The 23,369-nt window shown below is 41.0% G+C and overlaps 1 protein-coding gene across 6 annotated transcripts in view; it reads left to right on the forward strand.

Annotated features, from left to right (window-relative positions):
- The window catches only part of EXOC2 (exocyst complex component 2), a 164,945-nt gene that overhangs the window by 134,276 nt on the left and 7,300 nt on the right, over positions 1-23,369 (forward strand). For all 6 annotated transcript variants that reach the window (XM_017850353.1, XM_017850351.1, XM_017850352.1 and 3 more), the window contains 5 exons: positions 4,946-5,026; positions 5,506-5,565; positions 6,228-6,289; positions 7,623-7,689; positions 12,252-12,368. In XM_017850353.1, coding sequence (XP_017705842.1) covers positions 4,946-5,026; positions 5,506-5,565; positions 6,228-6,289; positions 7,623-7,689; positions 12,252-12,368 — 387 coding nt within the window. The remainder of the gene's footprint in view (positions 1-4,945; positions 5,027-5,505; positions 5,566-6,227; positions 6,290-7,622; positions 7,690-12,251; positions 12,369-23,369) is intronic.

Consider the following 23,369-nt stretch of genomic DNA (forward strand, 5'->3'; position numbering starts at 1 on the left):
GGGCATGAAGAGCAAGGTCGGCTTTGTATATCTTTGAGCTCCCTATCCAGTCAGTTCCACCACTGGTGAAATTCACAGATGCAGAGCCTGGGGCATGAAGGGCAAGGTTGGCTTTGGATATCCTTGGACTCCCTATCCAGTCAGTTCCTCCACTGGTGAAATTCACAGATGCAGAGCCTGGGGCATGAAGGGCTAACTGTACTTCTCATGAACCGTCTTCTGGGGCTGGGGAATTTTGACTTATTCTGTTCCTCCAAAGTTCAAGCTCCTGTCTTAAGTTAATATAAATATATCATTGTACCTTACTTTCTATATAACCAGGTGATTTAGAAAAGCAATGCTTACTGACAATGTTTTGCAAATTAAATCACGCTTAAAATGAGTTAGGGAAGTTTATCTTTCTGATAAGTCAATTATCATTCTATTTTAAATGCTTTATATTTTATAAAAATATTTTAATTAGGCCGGGCTCTGTGACTCATGCCTGTAATCCCAGCACTTTGGGAAGCTCAGGCGGGTGGATCTCCTGAGGTCAGGAGTTCGAGACCAGCCTGACCAACATGGTGAAACCCCGTCTCTACTAAAACAAAAATTAGGCAGGCATGGTGGCACATGCCTGTAATCCCAGCTACTCGGGAGGCTGAGACAGGAGAATCACTTGAACCCTGGAGGCAGAGGTTTGCAGTGAGCCGAGACTGTACCCTTGTACTCCAGCCTGGGCGACAAGAGCAAAACTTCCATCTCAAACTATAAAAGAAAGAAAATTTTAATCCATCGGGTTTCTACTTGTCACAATTATTTGTATTTAAAGAGCAACTAGTCTGTAGTTAATTCTCCCTCACACTAAATCTCTAGAGAAAGGTATGGACCTGCACCACCTGCACAAAAAGACAGAATGTAAGCCATGTCCACTTTTTATATTGACTTCGTGGGAAATAATAATATTTGGATAGGTTGCATTAAATAGATTATATGAAAATTGACTTTATGAGTTTATTTTAAAAGCTTTTAAAATGTGATTACTGGAAAATCTAAAATTTCTTACATGGCTTATGTTTGTGGCTCACATTCTACACCTATTGGGCAGCACTGGTATGAAGGGGAAATTTATTGCACTTGATTTGGAATCGAACCTAGTTCAATCCTAAAGAAGCCATGTGGTCTGTCTGACCCTAGAGTCTTCTTAGTTTGTAAACAAGGAGCAGAACCTGTCTTCACAGTGATGTGGGTGGGATACAGTGATGTCCTGTGGACTAAAGCACCCGGTAAACTGCAAAGCTCTGAACAAACATAAATGATTTTTATTTGTTAAATTAATACTTGTGATCACTGGGGCTACTATGATAATAATACATTCAGTTCACTATTTTCAGAGCTCTTTTATACAAACCTATCCTAATTATCACCGTAAGCTTGAAGACAGGCCAGAAGGGATCACTGGGCCACCGTCCACTGAATCACTTGCCCAGGAGGAAACAGGTGCAGGCAGGTTAGACACACCTGCCTCAAGTCAGTTATGCACACATGGAAAAAGACTGTGTGTTCAGTTTGAGAAAGCAGAGTCTGCTGTCAAGATCCTATGCCTCATTCTTAAAATCTGCCATATATTCAGTAACTCTGAGCCATAAAACAGGGATTGGCTTCAGGTCCTTTTCCAGGGCAGTGCCTCAGGTACACGTGGTCAGCTAGTGTGCGCTTCCCTGGAAGCCTCGGGACCTCGTTTGCCTGGTTGTAGTACATCAGCTTCTGTGAAGATGCTCTGAAATAGTTACTTTAGAAGCTTCTTTGTAGTTGATTTTTTAACTTTATCCTAGTGCAATTGCAACCATAAAATAACTAATTCCACATTTGATCTCTCACACAAGCCACATAACTATCTGCAGGGACGAAAGAACGGACCCCCAGTGCACCTTGCGAATGAGTGAGCCCTAGGAAATAGCACTTCCAGAGTCAGCCAAGATGTGGTCTAGCCAGAGGTCCTTGAAGAAATGTCCTACCACGACAGACCTGACAACACTGAGTCTGTTTTAGCTATTCTGCATGGACGTCTTAAGAGGAAAGGTGAATCAATGCTTAGAGCACAAGTCTAGATTCCAGCTTGGAGTATTAGTATTTTAACCCGGCTTGTATATAAAATTCTTAGACTTTGAACATGACTTAAGTTGTATAACCCTAACCTCTTATCACATACCAATATAAGAAAATGTATATTTTCTTAAGATTTCCGTAGTGCCAGTCCCATTTGTTTGAGACGAGAAAACTTTTTTGTTTCCTTGTGCCTGGGGTAGGAAAATGCTGCTTATCCCATTAAGTACACCAGGGTCAAGCACTGCCTCACTATGACTGTCCCCCAGCTGAGGCACTCTCTGAATAGAGCTTCAGAGCTCTGAAACAGCTCACTCGAAAGCATCCTGTTTTCTTCTCATGTTGAAAATGGTTTCTGCCTTTTTTCAATTTGGATAATTCTGAGATTCTGAGAATTTTCTTCTTTCAGAAGAACTGAATGATTTGTGATAACTTTTGACAGTTATCTAAATTGGATGACTCACTGACAATACATAGAGATTGGACTATTTCTTTCCTTTGAGAAAAAAGAAATAGTGAACGTGTAGACTATCACCTACTCCTAGTTCAACCGAAAGCACTCATTGAACTTTCTAGTATTCTGTTTCTACTTATTATATTAGTATGGGTATAAAAATAAAATTAATAAGAAAGTTGAGTCCAAATTGTAATAGATGATATCTAAACAACCACACATGAACATCAACATACTTACTTTTTTTTTAATTTTTAATTTTTTTGAGCCAGAGTCTCGCTCTGTTGCCCAGGCTGGAGTGCAGTGGCATGATCTTGGCTCACTGCAACATCCACCTCCCTGGTTCAAGCGATTCTCCTGCCTCAGCCTCCCGAGTACCTAGGACTACAGGCGCGTACCACCACACCCAGCTAATTTTTTGTATTTTTAGTGGAGACGGGGTTTCATCATGTTGGCCAGGCTGGTCTTGAACTTCTGACCTCAAGCAATCCCCCCATCTCAGCCTCCCAAAGTGCTGGGATTACAGGCGTGAGCCACCGCACCTGGCCAAACATGAACATGTAATGGCCCGTGGTTGAATCTCAGATTCGATTGTCAATATTATAGCAATATTTATCATTGTAACATCTTAAGTTACCTTCTGAGGTGGGTAGGTTAGATGAGTAAGGTCAGTAACCTGACAAACATTTTACCTCTTTAAATGCTTTCTGTGCGGTTGGTATTTCATCCTCTACTTCTTATTTTATTACTGTACTTTCACTTTTAAGTATTCTTTATAATGCCCTCTGGTGGTTTCCAAGTGCAGTCATAACATGACGTTAAAGCTGAGGCACACTGTTCTAGCTTTCATGAAGTCTGGATTCCTTTCCATGAGAAAATAAACTTGTCTTTTAAAAGATGTATGTAGATGCCATTTCCTTTCTTCTCTTCAGTTTTCTTCCCAGACTTTTAAAAACTAATGCATGTGTGGAAGAGAGGCTCTCGCTCCCAATGCTTTGCACACAGCTGCTTGGTTGAGCCTCGCGCCTTCCGTGTCTCGCTCGGGATGAAACCCGGCCCCACCCATCTCTCGAGACCTGCACTCAGGTTCGGTGGTTATGACACACAACCTTCCTGCGGTCCTGCTTTCCCAGTGGTTTCTTGCCCACTCTGCGGGCCGTGTACGCTGTCCTCTGAGAACTTGCTCCTCTCCTTCCCTGTTCCTCCAAAGGGCTGATCCCCCTTGCCCTTCCCGTCTCAGCGTCAATGTTCTCACAGTCTTGGGGGCCTTCTATGACCATCCTATTTAAAAGCAGACCCCCCATCATGATTGTTTTCTGAGTTCTCCTTCTTTTCTGTTTTTTTTTTTTTTTTTTTTTTGAGACGGTCTCACTCTGTCACCCAGGCTGGAGCGCAGTGGTGCGATCTCAGCTCACTGCAACCTCCGCCTCCTGGATTCAAGTGATTCTCCCACCTCAGCCTCCCGAGTAGCTGGGACTACAGGCGCCGCCACCTCGCCCAGCTAATGTTTGTATTTTTAGAAGAGACGGGGTTTCACCATGTTGGCCAGGATGGTCTCGATCTCTTGACCTCGTGATCCGCCTGCCTCGCCTCCCAAAATGCTGGGATTACAGGCATGAGCCACTGCGCCTGGCCAAGTTCTGCTTCTTTTATTCATGACACTTATTATTTTAAATTATGTTATTTCTATACTTTTTTAAACCATTTTGTCGACTTTGACTTTCATGGTTGTGTCTCCTGCCTGAAATGTTCACATAATGAGAATTCTGTCTTACTTACTCCTGTATCTTCCTTACCTAGAGTAGTTCCTGGCACAAAGTGAAAACCTAAACAGCCTTAGGAGCTAAGATTCTTTCTAACTTATCTGGAAATGCCATTGGTTGGGCATATTTTCAAGTTTCATTTTCTAACTTAATGTAGATAGAAAATGACTGTTTACAGTCTATCTGATATAAAGATCCTGTATATCCTCTAGGTCATTATTATTAACATTAAATTTTGTTGAACAGTTCCAGAGATGGGGAAGATCTGGGAGACTGAGCTCGTCCCAGATCATAGCTCAGAATCCGCGTTCAGTATATAAGCCCCTATATCTGCTCCTCACCGTGTACTGCCCTCTTAGAAGGGGAGAATTTTGAAGAAAATTTGTAGTCAAATCTGAGTTTTATTTTAATTGAATTAGATATACTTTGGAGTCTCAAGATTGATTCATTCTAAAATACGAAGTATAAAACATATGCCATACCTAAAACTCAATGACTAGGAGTTTACTTTTCAGATTGTGTTTTCTGTTCCATTCCATTAATCTGGAAAATGTGGACCTTGGGGCCGCATTCACTTGTGTTAAATATGTCTTCATAGCCAGTGCTTGTTTTTGAATTTTATGGTATGCTGTTTTCCCTTCAGCCATGTCAGTTTGAACAGTGCATCGTGTGTTCTCTGCAGTCGCTGAAGGGGGTCCTGGAGTGTAAGCCGGGAGAGGCCAGTGTAAGTATTCGAGCTCCGCTCGGACTCCACAGTTTCCCAGGAGCCCTTGGGAATCAGAGTGGTAAAGTTTTGACTCATTGTATTGCAAGATCTTTTCTCCCTCTTTGCTTGCTTGTTCCTTTTAGTTTAACTGCGTAGGTGTGCTGATGTCTGATTCCAAGACAGGCTGATGCAGGTTAAAGTGTGAGTGCAGGTGTTGTAGGTAGAGCGGTTACAGTGACCGCACTCTGTGGACAGTGATTGATGGGCCTGGCTCTTGACCATCAGCCCAGGACTACATTGTCTTCTCCAACCCAAGTCACTACAGTGAGGAGACCCCCCCAGTAGGTCCACTCTTCACGCGTGTCCTTCTTTTAGAGGAAGGGCACCACTCCTGTAGCAGTGTTCCACGTTTTAACTGTTTATATCTAACTTCATACACAGCAAGCCTTGTTTTCTTAGCAAAGTCCAAAAAGTTTAATCAGAATTCTTCCTTGCAGGTCTTTCAACAACCTAAAACACAGGAGGAGGTTTGCCAACTAAGCATTAATATAATGCAGGTAATAATTGAAAGCAGTAATGCCCAAAGCCTCAAATAATACTAAGTATCAGTCAACCCTTCTCCTATTCATCATCTGCAGACGACGTTCACTAAACATGCATTCTTTTTTCATCTTGTCTGTGGACATAATAGTTTAGGGTAAGTGGGTAACAAAGTTTAACGGAAGATTAATTCCAACTTGTTTTAGCAATACCCAAATGTTTCATTTACGTTACGCTCCCCTTTCCTGTGTTCTCTTGGTACCTCACACATACTCTGTTAGAGCACAACGTAAATTCAGTGGTAATTAGTTGCTGACGTCCTGTCTGGGGTGTAAAGGATTGTTCTTGGAGCCAGTGCTTCGCAGGCACAGAAAGTTGAGAATGTGGGTGAGTGAATCAGGGAACGTCTTTTTCCGAAAATATCTTCACACGCTTAATAGTTGATCAAAACATAGCACTTCTAATCTTCCATTACTCACGTGATAGATGTGGATGGGATATATATTTCATCATTAATGGGGCATATACAGTATATACACATATTCATGCATGCACACAACAGCACACCACTAATGAGATCTGTAATTCTACTTTATGTAAAGTTGTCTTTAATGTCCAAATAGATTAATATCTAGGAGTTCATTCCTCTGAGAGTTCTGAAACTTATTTTTTCACTTAGGTTTTTATATACTGTCTGGAACAGTTGAGCACCAAGCCTGATGCAGATATAGATACTACACAGTAAGTAAAAATTAAACTAATCTCATTAATGCATTTAGGAGAATTAAAAACACAGGCTCAAATTTTATACTTGGTCTTATATCCTAAGACTTCTAGTAAGAAAGAAAGATTATTCATATTTAATAGTTTTTTAAAAATATTTGACCTATATTCTTTCTGTAGTTTATCTTTTCAACCCATCTTTGCCTTATTAGAGACGTATCAAGCAAATTGAAGACATGATTAGCTTATTATCCAATGAACAGGTTTTATACATAATAAAGTATTAAATATAAACATACAACTCCTAGTTGATTATTTTTATGAGTCTGGTGTTAGGGGAAGGCACCGTTACTCTTGTTAGAGACTAAGCGTGTTGATAGAATTATGTCTGGGTCAAGCTTAGTTATTGGAGCTCCAGCGGACTCATGTTAACTCTTGATGTTTACAAATCTGTGTAGTAATTTTTCATAATGCTGTTGTATAGGACAGCATTGTAAAGTGCTGTTTTTTGTTTGTTTTTTTTTTTAAGAAATCTGTTCTTTCTGAATTAAACTTGGCATGTGTTACTTCTGTGGACTTTATGCTCTGACACAGATGATACTGAAATAAATGCCTCTTACCTCTTCAGTTGACAATTTGGGAATTTATCCATGTTTGTCTGTTTACTGGTTTTGGCTTTGGCTTTTCAGTATATAAAACTGTCACCTCCCTAGAGACCCAATAAGGTTTTAATTCTGCTAGGTTTTCTTTTATTTGATTTCATATTTTTAGCTCATGATTTCACCAGGAATTTGCTGTCAGTCAGATCCCTGATATTACGGATTAAATTTCACATTGCCCGTGTTAACAGGTTATCCCTAGGACATTCTTTGAACTGTTAACTGTTAAGTCTAAAGCACTTATTAAAAGTTTCTGGCCGGGCGTGGTGGCTCACGCCTGTAATTCCAGCACTTTGGGAGGCCAAGGCGGGCAGATCACGAGGTCAGGAGTTTGAGACCAGCCTGGCCAACATGGTGAAAACCTGTCTCTACTAGAAATACAAAAATTAGCCAGGCGTGGTAGCAGGTGCCTGTAATCCCAGCTGCTCAGGAGGCTGAGGCAGAAGAATCGGTTGAACCTGGGAGGCGGAGGTTGCAGTGAGCCAAGAACGCGCCGTTGCACTCCAGCCTGGAGGACAAGAGCAAGACTTCATCTCAAAAAAAAAAAAAAAAAAAAAAAAAAAGTTATGGTGACTTTTCACCAAATGTTTTCCACATAATTCATTGCCATTTTTAAAATTTGCATATAGTTCATTGCATTTTTGAATTTGAGTGCTTTATTTGTAACTGTTTCTACTTGCTTCTATGTTCAGTCTCTCTGTGGATGTTTCTTCCCCTGATTTGTTTGGAAGTATCCATGAAGACTTCAGCTTGACCTCTGTGAGTCAGACGATAACTAGAAAGTAAACCGCTTTAAAACTGTAGGACAACAGTTTCACAAATCAGATTCCTTTGTTCCTGCCTCGTTGCTGCAGCGTGCGGTGCAGGACACTGTGCTGTGCTTCGGAGCTCTGTTATGCAAAATGTTCAGGAAAGTATAATTTACATGAATTTCACACTTCACATTTTCAGCTGAAGTTGCAATTTCAGGCATTCCATATACTGTCTGCGTCTGTGTGGTTTCTGGGTGTTAAATGGGTGCGTTTGTAGTTCCTGGTGCTTGAGAGTTGCCATGATGGATTGGGGAGGGGGCAGAGGACGAGGGTGCCATCCCCCTCACAGCTCTTGCCTCTTCAGCCAGAGAAGTTCTGTTTTTCTCTGCTTTATTTCTGTAAGTTCGCTCATAGCCTTTAATTTGAGTACAGCCTCCACTCTACACACACACACTTATACACAAACAGATGTATGCACACACTGCTTATATACATATGTATATATACACATACTTTTTAAAATGTATATATGTATTCAAGAAGATTCACAAACATATATTATCACGTGTATAAATTCATCTGTTGAAACTCAAACTCTAGCTTTCATAAATAAAATAACCCTTTCTGGCCAGGCACGGTGGTCACGCCTGTAAGCCCAGCACTGTAGGAGGCCGAGGCAGGTGGATCACTTGAGGTCAGGAATTCGAGACCAGCCTGGCCAACATGACAAAACCTTGTCTCTACTAAAAGTACAAAAATTAGTTTGGTGTGGTGTCAGGCGCCTGTAATCCCAGCTACTCAGGAGGCCGAGGCAGGAGAGTCGCTTCAGCCCAAGAGGAGGAGTTTGCACTGAGCCAAGATAGCTCCACTGTACTCCAGCCTGGGTGACAGAGTGAGACTCAATCTCAAAAAAATAATAATAAATAACCCTCTTTGGTTTGTCATGAGTTTGAAGGGTGTGTGTGTGTCTGTCTCATGGGAAAACTGTTTGACCCAAATTTTCTGCTATGTATAGAAGTATGAATACCCAAATAAGGGATTTGGTATATTAGAAAAAATATGGTTTGATCCAAGTAATTTAAAAAATTATTCTAGATTCAATTCCTTGGATGACTAGGTAGAGAATGATACCATTCACTGAGATAGAGAATTCAGGGAAAAAACAGGTTCAAGAGAACCCTTTTTTGTTTTTGTTTTTGTTGTTGAATGGGTGACATACAGGTAGAGATATCCAGTGGGTGGTTGAATGTCCTTGTTTAGATCCCAGGAGAGAAATATAGATACAGATTTGTGAATCAGCAGTACATAAGCAATATATAAGGCCTGGGAGTAGATAAGAACACTAAGAATTCTGGCTGAACAAAAAAGAAAATGCTGGTTCTTCTGTTGAGCCAGAATTGCAGGTGGAGTCACCCCAGGAGTGGTGGCAGCCGTCCCGAGCCGTCCCAAAGCGAGGTCAGCTGGCGTTCCAAAGAAGGAAGTGTGAACTGCAGGGTGATCAGTGCAGAGCATTAGGGAGCGACACGCAGGGGACGGCCCTGAGTCCGCACAGGCAACAGCAGGGAGAGACGTCCTGCCCAGGTGTGTCGGCAGTGAGGGGGCTGGGTATGGATTTTACAGGAGGGTTTAAAGCATTGCCTCAGGGCGGGGCTGGTTTCTGCTGTTTAGCGACATGGTTGATCCTTCAGTGTTTTCCAGCTGTAGCCTAAAGAGCGTCATCAGTGCCTGGTGGGGGGAGGTCGGGGTCCCCACTTGGGGGAAAGCAGCCAGCTGGCCCGGTCAGAGCCGCCAAGGCACTCTGTGCTCCTGCAACAGGGCACCCAGAGAAAGCGAGGGAAGCTGGGGAACCCCACCCTCGTTGGATGAGAGAAGGGCCAAATATATCAAAATAATGTTGAGGGTGCCAGTATTTATGGGCTCACCAGTAGCAGAGGGCCTCAGTTTGCCCTGAAAAGGGTTCATCAGAGAGATAGAAGGAAATCCAGATACAGCAGCACAGCACTCCTGAGAGGGATGGAGAATCGCATTTAAACAAAGGAATGCTTGGCAGCCTCAAGGGCTGAGGGGCTTGTGGAGGGTGGAAATGCAGTGGGCTAGGGGAGTCCTGTGGAGACAGGGCTGCAGGAGAGGACCTCCTGAACAGAGACTGCTGGAGTCTTCCCCTTGCTGGCACTCTGAGTCCTCAGGCACTCCCTCCTGGTGTGCTGTGCCCCTGCACTTGGGGTGGTCCTGCTCTTGTGCCTCTTCCAGTGGGTGGAGCACAGGAGTCAGCCCTGGACTCCCTGTGACCCGTGACGCCGCAGCTCTCTGCTGACTCGCATTGAGCCTATTCTCAACGATCCCCAGGCCCCTCACATGTGTCTCTGCAGGTTGCAGGGCCTCCTCTCTCCTGCCTTACTCTCCAGTGTTTTTTTGTGACTAAATTCAATTCCTCTGTATTCTCCATTGAATTGAAAGCTATCTCATTAGATTTGGTGCGATCTTCTCAGGGTCTTGTTCTGTTATCCAGAGGGAAGCAGCTATGGTAAGAAGGATACCTAGATTTGGAGTCAGAAGACACTGGATCACATCCTGTGTGACCTTGGGCACATGACTGAGCGGGCGCAGGCCCCGTGTTCTCCTGAACAAAACTGTGGTGGTGATGCCTGCGTCATAGAGATGCTGTGGGGAATCACTGAAATAACAGGAGACCGTATTCGTCACCTGCACGTGCTGCGTTTGATAGGTGGAGCTGTTGTTTTCAAATATACGTCTCCATCTTAGTTGTTAATAAGCTTCTGATTAGTCATCCAGGGTTGAGAGTCTGTGCGGTTCAGTTTTTCTTTCCACTTTTATTGCATCTGAATGATTAGATTTAAGCAACAATGTACTTGTAGGAGTCAGACTTTAAATCACTCAAATAGCTTTTCTGTGTTTTAAGAGCCATACAAATTACAGTGGGAAAAACAAAGAGAATTAACAGGGCAGAGAAGATGTGGCAGGCTCAGGTCTGCAAGATAAGGAGGCTTGAGTCTGGAAGGAAAAAGTAATTAAGGGTTGATTTTCAAAACTGAGCAACCAGCTGAGGTTTTTGAGTCAAACAGCGTGTTCAGGGCAGCTGATGAAATGTCACGTTTAGTTATTCCTTGTCCTTGCAGGGACTGTGTCATGGTAATTCCAGGCCCAGGGACTGGAGGGGGAGTGCTGCGTCCTCGTCCCTACCTCACCTGGACGAGTTTCCAGTGCTTATTCACTGTGTTCCTTCTGGCCGTTTATTCACGAAATGTGGAGGAGTATTATACATAATAGAACCCTGTTTACCGTGTCTTGTACCCCATTTCCTATCCATAGGGTAATTCAAGGCCATTCACTTGTTTGACAATCCTTTAATAATCCCTAGGCCTTTTACTTACATTTGTTGACCAAAAACAGCTAGTGAATAGGCTATACACTCTGCCAGAAATAAAGATGGGAACATTTAAAATAAAAGAATCTAGAAAGTTTTTGGAAACTGTTGAGCTAAATGAAAGTATTGGGAGATATAAAACATGCTTGGCAATTAAATTCAAGGATGTTATCTTTTTTCCACATACCCATATTTACTATATCGAATTATTTTACTGTAAGTTGTTCTGGTTATGCACAGAAAGAGCATGCAGAGTATGTGATGGAAAGGGTTTTTTTTGCCAAAGGTTTAGTCAAAGGATCTAAGTCAAGGCTCTAAATCAGTCAAAGTTGTTCCAGAGAAGGCCTGCCCACCTGCAGGAGCATGGGTCAGGCACCCTGGTGAACCGCACCAGCAGCATCAGGGCAATTCCTGGAATTTTATTTACCAAGTAGTTTTGAACTGTGAAAGGACACAGTGTTTATTAGCATTTGTGTCTGGTACTTTTTGTAAGAAATTACTTTAGGTCGACAGAATCCTGGAGAATGTAGAAATAACTGGCTTGTACCCTTTCCTGTTGGCTACACTGACCGCAGCCTAAGGTGGAGTCCTCCACCCTCAGCGACCCTCACTCCCCGTTAGAGGGAGATTGCTCCTTGTTTTCTTCTGCAAACACAAACAGTTCTTAATGGCCTAAGGTGTTTGAAGGAGCCCATCATACAGATGTATGGCAGTATAATTCTCTTCCAAGTTATAAAAAATTTATGAACTGTTTTATAATAGTTTCTACATTTTAAATGTAATTAGTTATTAAAAATATTTATTCCCGTAGCCTTTTCTTATATACAAAGTATTCAGTAAACAGTATAGTAGAACACTTTTCATAAGAAACACTGATCCCAGTTCCCAACTGATCCTAGTTAATGGGATTTTATCAATCTGTTTTTCCATACGAGCTGTTAAGTTTTAAAGGAAATATTTGATTCTTTAGTATATTGCATGTAACTCTAAGCAAATAGTGAAGTTGCAGGATTTTATTGTGTTTCTCTTTATGTTATGATATTGGGAAAGAAGCAGCCGAGAACAGCAAAGCATTGAATATTGACGTTAAAGAGCGGAGATTATAATTAAACTTGGCGAGTGTTCATCAGCTCTTCTCTCTGGCACTATAAATGTGATTTTCTAAAACTGTGTTTTGCTTTTAGGAACAGCGCCTTTTGATAGTCCTAAGTAATTGCTGCTTTCTAGAACGTCACACCTTCCTAAATATCGCGGAACATTTTGAAAAGCACAACTTCCAGGGAATAGAAAAAATAACACAGGTAAGCGAGTTCATGTACAATGCACAAGTCGGCGGCTTTACCAGCTCAGTTTTCAAGTTGTTTCCTCGCCTGTGTTCTTCTGCTGTCAGTGCCCATTCCCTCTGCGTGCTGCCCCACGCCCACACTGCTTCCCCCCTTCCGCCGCTCCATCTTTGGATGGTTCCCTTCCTTCCCGTGGTTCACCTTGAATGGCTGATATGATACTCTTTTCTTTTCTCTAGAGCAAAACTGCCTCAAGGTTAGAGCTGGTTCTCTCCTCACCTGAGCTGTGGAAAAGGAGGGAAGAAAATAAGGAGGGAAAGGCAGCAAACCCAGATCTTTCAGAATTACCTCGTATTTGACTCTTTTTAGGTGAACACTTTAGATACAGCCAGCAGCAAACTCCCTGAGCCTGCAGAAAAACCTCTTCCTGCTTCTTCACACCTCTCCTTCCTCTCTCCCTTTCTGTATGACCTCAGGGATGCTTTTGCTTTGCTGCTTTGCACATGCACGCGTGCACACACGCCCGCTGGCTCAGAACAGCTGTGGGATGCTCTGCATCCTACCTGAAAAACATGTCCTCCCCACTCTCCAGTCACAGCGTGCAGAAAGGCGGGCAAAAGGGACACAGTAGAAATTAATGGAGTGAGTTTTCTTAGTGTTACACTTTGTTGTTTATATATTTTTCAACTAAGCAGAAAAGGAAAAAATGAAGTAACCTTGTTATTAAGGTTGATTGGTTCCTGGGCAAAGGTTTATCAGATTTCTCAGTAAAACTATGCTGGTACCACTTTTTAATGTCAGTACAGTTTTCTCAATGCAAAGAATGAGAACGATAATGATCTGGTTAATCTTATAATCAGCATGCACTCAGGATTACCTACTTTTTATAGATGGTGGTTCCAGTTCATGAACCACGTTGGGATTTTTTTGGTCAAAGAATGAAAATGTCAGAGTGGGCGGTCCTGTCTTGTTTTCCTGCCTTTTCGTAAAGATTAATCATCCTGATGAGAAATGTTGTGGCTTAAGCCTTTGGGGCCAAATGTCTCGTTTATTTCCAGACATTTTGTGTTAAGATTTGCAAAGTGCGATCTTGCAGTAAAACAGTGGCTGTTTGTAGAAGGTGGCTGCTTTGTTTTTATTTAACAATAATGACATGAATATATTTATTGGAGGAATTTTATTTATTTTAAAATATGTGAGATGATTAGGAATTGCATGTAAAAGAAGCAACAAGTTTGGTTTTCTCTAGGTTTTTTGCAGTACTAAGTAGGAACTGTTGCTTCACTTTATATCATTAAGAAGTATAATTAAATTAATTTTTAAAAAGATTTTTTCATATCCTTCCTTGTCTTTGTCCAGATCATTTTGAGACCGAGGTAATACAAATGGTCTGGAGATGTAGCAATATAAATGGTAGGCCCTTTCCCACTCAGAATGTGGATTTTTTTTTTAATTGACCATCTTGAATATTTTGAAATTCAGTTGTGTTTAAAATGAATAGATAGTAAACTCGATTTAGATGATAACATTTGCACTGATTTTATTAATTTGTGAATCTGTTACTTTCATGATTCCAACCAAGTAAAATCTATTTCTGGCATCAAAGGGAAAGGTCTGCTGATTGCCACTGTTGTTTTATAGTTTTCCCTCCAAATGACAAATAATTCTAGAGGCATCGATCCCAGAAAAGTCACAGGGCACAGGTCACAGTGGCTGGCTCATTCATTCCCTCTCTGCTTCTGCACTTGAAGATGAGGGTCTCTCATAGGGGGACCTCCTGTCACTGGGCATCCTCATGTCACTGGGGTCAGACCTTCTCTCAGACTCCTCTGCTGTGAGCCAGGGTTGGCCAAGTGTTTCTTCTGGGTAGATTTCCTCCTGCTTTCTTTTTGGTACTTATGCCAGGAGAAGCATGAAACGGCCAGTTTTTCATTCCCTTCACCTCTTCCTAACCTTGGACCATGGAGATAAATTAGCCTTAATATAGGAACAGGAGACAAATGCATGTTTTTAGGGGATTATTAAAATGTAATGATCGGTGACGCTCGAAGCTAGAATGATTTTGTATGTACACTTTTATTTGGTGCACATAGTCCTGGTACAAAATCAGGGATGGTATCATCAGCTCCATAATCTTCCCAGAGAAAGGTACCCAGAGAGGTCAAGGACTTGACCTGTAAGTAGCACAGCAAGGCAGGACTCAAAATTACATCTCCTAATCCTAAATCCAGGATGCTTTCCGTCCAGCACCACGCATCTTCAAGAACAAAACTGGTCTCATGAGAATGCAGTTGACCCTTAAATAACTCAGAGGTTGGGGTGCCAACCCCCTGTGCAGTCGAAAATCTGAGTATAACTTCTTGACTACCCCAAAACCTAACTACTAGTAGCCTCCTGTTGGCTGGAAGCCTTAGGAATAAAACAGCGCATCAACATGCATTTTGTGTATCATCTGTTGCATACTGTATTCTTGTAATGTCGTAAGCGGGAGAACAGAGAATGTTAAGACAGTTGTTAGGAAGAGAAAGTGTAGTAACACTATTCATGAAGTGGAGTGAATCATCATTATGAAGGTCTTCATCCTCTTCATCCTCACGTGGAATGGGCTGAGGAGGAGCAAGAGGAGGGTCGGTCTTGCTGTGTCGGGGTGGCAGAGGTGGAAGAAAATGGGTGTACAAGTGGACCCATGTAGTTCAGACCCATGTTGTTCAAGGGTCCACTGCACACCAAAGAAATGAAAACAGGACGTGAAGCTGGCCGGCTAGTGAACATTGTTTTGGCCTTTATGAAACCACATTGAATGGTAATTCATGAGATCAGGGTATCCAAATCATCATGTTCCACAAGGTTCCTCCTTAAAAATAAGCCCCACTGTAAACCTTTGGTGGACTCGGTGCTGTTTGAATCCAGACAGTATGTGCCAACAGGGAGCGTCCTGCCATGTGCATGCATTTTCATTAGTATTGCCTGTGCCGTTTAACTTTTGCTCAAGTCCTGGAGATGTCTTTTTCCAGTCATGCATTTTTTTTTCAAGTTATAAAAGTAAGACCCAACCATTATTTTTAAAAAGAAAAGTATTGGGAAGTCTAAAAAATAAAATAAAATAAAATAATCTATAATGCACTAACCAAAGGTAGACACTACTGTTTTAGTATTTATAGTAACCATGACTTTATATATCCTATCTATATGTTATCAAAATATGAAACATGGTGAAAAGGAATTTGAGAAAAAAGAAACATTTTTCTGAATTCACTTGACATTGTGTTTTTCTACTGAGTATATTCTGTTGTGTGTACTTTGCCATTTTTGTTGAAGATTTCTGTAAAATGTGTTTTATGGCTTTATAACATTTGTTAGTGTAGGTATACCATAGTATTTTTAACCTCTCCCATACTGGTAACCTTAAGGTCATTTTAAATTGTTGTTGTTGTTCCTGAGAAGTGAAAGATAGTCTTTGATCACGTGTCTAATGACTTCCTCACGACAGACTCCCAAAGCAGATTCACAGCCCCAAAGACACCTGGTAAATATTGCCAGATTGCTTTTTGGAAGCTGATCTCATCACACTTCTGTCATCTTTTTAATTACGATGTTTAGTTCGATAGGTTAAAATAGGCTTTTGTTGTATTTTAATTTGCATGCCTTTTCTGTTTAGGAGGTTAGCGCTTTTCTTCTGTTCATTGTATTCTAGAAGAGCTAATTTTGAAGGCTCTTAGAGAGTTAAGAAATATGTTGCAAATAAGTTGCAATTTAAGTGTGCAAACCAAATTTGCCACCAACCAAATTCTTTCAGACCTCTGAGAAAGAAAAAACAGAGCTGTGTGGTTAATCAACTTCAGCATATAGTTTTATTGTGGTAGGTATAATTACGTAATTCCAGGGAGTGTTTTTACCTATATAAAATACTTTTTTAATGGGTCCCAGTCTTTAAAAAGTAAGCATCTCATTCAGAACTTGTATACTTGCAGATTTTCACCTGACGAAGCCTGTAGACATTAAACACGCCTGGCATTAAATTTTTAATTGAAGTTTTATTTTAAGCCTGTATATCTCTTTCGGAAGCTCCAGTGTGAAAGGTGTGGAGGGGCAGCTCCTTTTTCTTATATGTCCAGGGAAGTTCCTTTATATGGAGCAGCTGATTTTAAAGAGTTTTGCTTTAACTGCATATACTGTATTTTACATATTTGATTATTGTAGCTGAATGGAATATAGTTAAATTTCAAGTTGGAAACCATTTGAATACCTAGATGTGAATGAGTGCAGTGTTGTGTCTTCACTACTGTGTTATCTCTATATGTGTGTGTTTCATTTTCCTTGTTGTGCTGTACATATAAACAAAATCAGCTAAATTTTGTTTAGAGGCTATTTTATATAATAAGTTGTAAGTTAATCTCTTTCAGAGTTTAAGATCTTACAGACAGAAATTATAAGTTGATCAGATGTGTTTCTGCCTTCAAAACACTGAGCCTAAATTTTGGCCCTATTTGACCCTTGAGTTTCTTGTACAAGCAGGAAAGGAAAGGATAAACGTGCGTGCTTAGAGAGAGACGCCGTCAGAAGGGCTCAGAGACTGTGTCATGTACAAAGTGTTACCTCCCCAGTGCAGAAAGTACCTGAGAAAAGGTTTCACAAAGCAAGAAGGACATCAGAGTTCACATTCCAGATGCTGTTCAGAGGGCAGAGGAAAGGCGCTGCATCTCTTCGGAAAGCTGGGAAGTGCGGGCAATAGGGAGTGAGACAGCTGGTTCTCCAGTTGGGTAGGGTGTGGCTTTCCTAAGCCAAAAGCCTTGAACCTAAGCCAATAAAATGTAACCCACAGCAATAATTGTGTTACCATCCCCTGTATTTCTGTTCTCTGGGCATTTGATTTGTCTGCTTCCTCTTTGTACTCGGCAGTTTCTGTAGACAGCCTCATCTGCCGCCACAGCTTCACCCATCACTGGTGGATGCCCGTGATTCCCACATTCTTTATTTTTGACCTGCTTGTCATTCTGAGACCTTCGGTCTGTTTCCTACCAGACATCCTCCCTGGAAGTTTCAATTGAGATTTCAAAGCAACCTGGCCAAACGCGTCATCTTCCTCCTTCAAAACAGCTTCTCTTTTGTGTGTTCCTGACTTAGCCAGCAGCCACTGTGAACCACTAAGCCACAACTTGGGAATGCCTCCTTTTTCCTGTTCTGTTTATTCATTTTAATTGACAATAATTGTGCGTTTTTGTGGTGCACAATGTGATGTTTGATCTATGTATACATTGTAGAGTCAGTCAAACTGATTAACATATCCATCACCTCACCAGCTTACATTTTGTAGAGGACATTAAAAATCTTTTAGCAATTTTGAAATATACAATACATTATTATTAACTGTGGTTACCATGCCATGCCCTTTGATCAACACCTCCCCTTTCCCGGCCCCACTCTCCCCTCAGCCCCGGTAACTACCATTGTACTGTCTGTTTCTGTGATAATGACTTTTGTAGATTCCACATATGAGTGAGATCACAGTACTTGTTTTTCCATGCCTGGTTTATTTCACTGAGCATAAGGTCCTCCAGCACCATCCACGTTGCAGATGGCAGAATTTCCTTCTTCTTTAAGGCTGTATAGTATTCTCTTGTGTATATGTACCACATTTTAAAAATTAATTCATCCATTACTGGGAATTATTCTTGACATCATTTCTCATGATGGTTTTTGCCAGTCTTTCTTCTCAACTCACCCCCTGAAGCATCTTCCAAATCTCTCTCTACCTCTCTAATTTGCTGTTCCCGTCCCAGCTCAGCCCTTTTGCACCATCTGACAGCCATGGTGCGGTAGGGACCTTCCTCACAGCCCGTGTGAGCAGGGCGTTAGTGAAAATGAAGCCGTTGAGATAATAGAAATAGCTGCTAGCATTTATTATAGTGTATTCACTTTCAGTGTGCTATGCAAGTTTCCTGAATATCTGTTTAAATCCTCACAACAAAAATTATGAGCTATGTACTCCTGACGTTGGTCCTGCCTTATCACACATTAATACTGCCATTCTACTCTCTTTTTGTAGCATCTGCCTGTTAACTATTTGCACATCCATTTATTTTCAACTCATCTTTTCCCTTCTTTTTTTAAAAAATGAGGTATTTACCTGCAGTAAAAGGTACAAATATTAAGCTTATGGATTGATGCTTAAGCATCACGCGGTCCAGCATGTGCACGCAGTCCAGCATCCATCACCAGATGAAAATACAAAGCCTTCCCTTGTGCCCTGTTTCAGTAGGCTCCCTTCTCAACAGCGTTCCAACTGCTATCTGCAGAGAATCATTCTGCCTGTCCCAGAACTTTACGTGGAGTTCCATGCAGCCTGTAGTCTTTTGTATCTGGCTTCTTTTGCGCCAAATTAATTTTCTGAGATTCATCCAAATTGTGTGTACCAGTGATTCATTTTCTTTTATTGCTGAGTTTAGATAACCAGATTTTGTTTAATCATTCTCATGGTGATGGACATTGGGTTGTCTCCAGTTTTAGGCCTTTATGGATAAAGTTATGGCAAATATTCTTGTCAGTCTCTTTGTGGACGTTTGTACTCACTGATCTTGGATACATACCTTGAAGTGCAGTTGCTGGTAGTGGCACAAGCCAGTTAGGAGCTCTGAGTCGTTTTCCAGAGTGTATATTCCATCAGTGATCAACTCGGTTATAAACTGCATCCTAGCCAACACTTAATACTGCCAGTCTTGTTATTTTAGCCAGTCTCATTGTGGCTTTAATTGGCTTTCCCTGATACTGATGCCAAGCACCTGTTCTGGTATAGTCAGATACTCACGTTCAGGCAGCTTCTTTCTCAAAGTGCTTGTTTAGCCCCAGCTCATTTTTTAAATTGGATCAGTCATCTTTCTACTGACGATTTTTAGAAGGCTCTATATAAGTCCTCTGTCACATGTACATGTTTTTTCAGTTCATGGCTTGCTGTTTTGTTTTTATAATATCTTTTGAACAGAACTGTTTAATTTTGATGAGATCCACTGTATCAAGCTTTTAAAATGTTTAATGCCTTTCATATGTTGTCAGAATCTTTACCTGCTTCAATGTCCTGAATATTTTTTCCCAGAAGTTTTGTAACGTTAACTTTTATGTTTAGGTCTACAATGTCCATCCTTATGCCAATATTGCATTGTGTTATTTATTACAGGTTTATAGTCAGTGTTGATATCATGTAGCGTGAGTCTTCCAACTTTGTTCTTTTTAAATTGGTTGGGCTATTTTGGGTCCTTTCCATTTATATATAAATTTTAGCCTGTGAATTTTTACCAAGAAAAGGCCTTTTAGGAGTTCATCAAATTTGGAGAAGATTACCAATATTGATCACCTATTTATTTGTTTAGGCCATTTGTAATTTCTTTCAGCCATGTTTTGTAGTTTTCAATAGAGATTTTTCCATGTCTTTTGTTAAGTTTATTCCTAGGTATTTTATTTTTTATGGTATTGTATTATAATTCTTCTGTGTCTGTTATATAGAAATATAATTGATTTTTGTTGACTCTGCTGCTTCAGTAAATTTGCTTATTCCATTAGTTTGTCAACCTGCTTATAATTTCTAAATACATGATCATGTCTTCTGTTAATAAAGACAGATTTACTTCTTCTTTTTTTGGTATTATTTCTTGCCGGATCTCATGGACTAGGACCTCTGGTATAATCTTGAAATAAGTGGTGAAAGGGGACAACCTTGCATTATTCCTGATCTTCTGGAGAAGGCATTCTATATTTGTACCGTTTTGCAGATGCCGTTTACACAGCGAATTTTCTTTCTGGTCTTAGTTTACTGAGAATTTTTATCATAAAAGTTTTCTCAAGTGCTTTGTCTTCATCTGTTGAACAGATACCACTTCTGCGTGATATATTTTTAAAATTTATTTATTTTATTCGCAAATAGTTTGTTTGGATTTTTATGTCTTTGTTCATGAAGGCTATTGGTGTGAATTTTTTTCTCATAATATCTTGCTCAGTTTGGATATTAGGGTTATACTGGCTTCATTAAACAAAATAGGAAATGCTTTCAGCCTCTGTTCTATGAAAATGTTTGTGTCCTGTAACTTCTTCCTTACATCCTTGGTAGCATCTCCAGTGAAACCACCTGGACCTGGAAGTTTTCATTGTCAAGCCCTTGCCTATAATGGATTCAATTAGTTTAATAAATATAGGACTAGTTGTGCCAGTTTTTGAAGGTTGTGTTTTTCAGGAGATTAGCAGTTTCCTCTCTGTGGTCAAGACTTTTTGGCGTAAAACTATAATGTCCTTTTACTATCCTTTTAATACCTTCAGGATCTATAGGAATTTTTTTTTCCCATTTCTGTTCTTGGCAACAGATGGGTTTTTGTCTTCATTTCTTCTTCAGTCTTGCCCAGGAGCTTATCGTTTTTGTGATTATTCCTTTTTAATTTTTAAAAATTTTCAAATTTTTTAAGAGGCAGGGTCTTTCTGTGTTACCCAGACGGGAGTGCAGTAGTTCGATCCTAACACACTGCAGCCTCGATCCCCTGGGCTAGCTGGGGCCACAGATGTGCACCGCCGTGCCTGGCTAATCATTTTGATGTTTGTTTTCAAAGAACCTATTTTTGGCATTGGTGGTTTTCTTTAATATTTGCCTTTTTAAAAAATTTATTTCTGTTCTTTATCTTTTCCTTCTATTTTCTTTGGGTTTAATTTTCTCTTTTTTTAGATACGTGGGGCAGGAAAGTAGAGCAGTGGTTTAGGTTTTTCTCCTTTTAAACCTTTCTTTGAAGACGTTTTCAGCGATAAATGTCTAGCCACGGGTTCCCTCTCACAGATTTCGATATGCTGTCCCTTCTTGTGTGTTACCCGTCTTCCCCTTTTGGATGCCTCCTCCCTTTGAAGAAATCTTACTTAGCACTTGTATTTCACATGCCCAGGGAGTCTCCACTCGCCCGTTTCGGTTTGTGTTTACAGACACTAGAGAAAGAGAGATGAAGAAGGCGAGAGGGAGCTCAGAGTGACTGCCCGTCACTGGTTCCTCAGTAGTTTGTCGTCTTCGTTCGGATTTCTTTGATTTTAGGTTGGAGCCCTTGCTCATTACATGGGTGAAATGCTCTTTGAACCCTTGCGTATCCAGAAATATCTTTCTTGGACTCTGTTAAGAGAATGACACGCTGGCTCACAGGATTCTTGGGTTCTGTTTTTTCATTCCTCTAGATTTTAATCCAGTGGTTTCAGCTCCCAGTATTGCATGTGAGAAATCTTATGTCAGACCAGTTCTTTCTTCTTTATAAGTAAATTATTCTTTTGATCTAGAAGCTTGAAAGTCAGTCTCTCGCTCCCTTTCTCTCTCTCTCTCTTTCTATTTAGAATAAATGTATTAGAAACTAGAAACTTTAACAGCCTAGATGTGTGGGCTGTCTTACCAGTCTAGCCTGGCACTCTGCAAGCCTACTCAAGTTGCAAACTTGGGTCTTTCTTTAGATCCAGTTAAATTTTCTCCTATTGCTTGTTTAATTAATACCTTTTCTCTAGCTGCTTATATTTCTTTACTTGAATTTCTATTTTTTGCATGTCAGAACTCCTGAATTTATCTTCTAGTCTTGTTCTTCATAATTTTCATCTCTTTACATTTTTATTCTATGCTTTGAAGTGGTTTTTGTACTTCAGATCAGTCTCAACAGTGACCAGTAGTTCCTTCTGTTAATCTACTCATTTGCTACCTTTGAAAGTCATATGTTTCACCTCTAGAAATCTTGTTTTGTATTATACTTTAATCTCCATAAGGGTTTTCTTTATTTTTTCTGTTCAAGTTGTTGCTTGTCTCTTCTGCCGCTGAATTTCACTGCTTGATGGGTGTCCTGTGCATGGCAGCTGCCTCCCTTAGATGTGTGTTTTTCATTGTCAGTTTGTTGCAGCTCAGGCCTGGCATTGGAGAGAAGCCTGTCCCTCTTAGGCTAGTGCTGCAGAAGCAGAACAGCCACCGGCCCCCTGCAGAGTGACCTGGGCCCACACAGTCTCCACACCCCAGACTTCCCAGTCCTCCATGCTTGGGTCTCTGCTTCCCTCTCTTCCACTCCTGGCCTCCTGGCTGCTGGTGAGACCAGGCATACTCATATAGGGCCGGTGCCAGCCTCCTTACCCTCTTCTGCTCCCACTCCCATCAGGAACCCACAGTGCCTGCAGCTGAACTGTGCCAAGGACAGGACTTTCTAATAGGGGTCCTTCCTGTTTCTTTTTTCCCATGACAGCGATCCCTGTGTCTGGCCTCTCTGTGGAGTTGCTTTAGAATCTAAGGCCTGACCTGCAGGCCACACAGGCAGAGCTGTAACTGGAGGGAGAAGCCAGGGGAGCTGCACTGGGGTTGCTAGAGTGTCAGAGCAGGATTATTTTCTATTGGTAACACTTTTCAAATGAATTAGTTAATATGAAGAAACGTAACGTAATTTTAAATGGTTCTTTTTTAATTGTAGTTTACTGGCTATTACAATTTAGTATCTATAATGCCTCTTGCTCTGCTTACAGAAATGAGAGGTTGGTATTTTCAAAAACGACTGATAGGGTTAGGCTTTCTGTCCTACCCAAATCTCATCTTGATCTGTAATCTCCATAATCCCCACATGTCAAGGGAGAGACCAGCTGGAGGTAACTGGATCACAGTGGCAGTTTCCCGCGTGCTGTTCTCGTGATAGTGAGTTCTCACGGGATCTCATGGTTTTCTAAGGGGCTCTTCCCCTTCCACTGGGCCCTTCTCCTTCTGGCTGCCTTCTCCTTCCTCTTGGGAAGAAGGTGCCTTGCTTCCCCTTTGCCTTTCACCAGGACTGTGAGTTTCCTGAGGGCTCCCGGCCCCGGCCATGCATGACGTCATGGAGTCAGTAAACGTCTTTCCTTTATAAATCACCTCGTCTCGGGCAGTTCTTTATAGCAGTGTGAAAACAGACTAATACAATGACCTATAGTCCATATATGGAGATTATTTTTTTTTCTTCTGCAAAATAGCTATGCTAAAAGAGATCTTTATTACTGAAAATATGTAAAATAAAT

Source organism: Rhinopithecus bieti, unplaced genomic scaffold (genome assembly GCF_001698545.2).
Source record: "Rhinopithecus bieti isolate Rb0 unplaced genomic scaffold, ASM169854v2 scaffold_32012, whole genome shotgun sequence".
Taxonomy (NCBI): domain Eukaryota; kingdom Metazoa; phylum Chordata; class Mammalia; order Primates; family Cercopithecidae; genus Rhinopithecus; species Rhinopithecus bieti.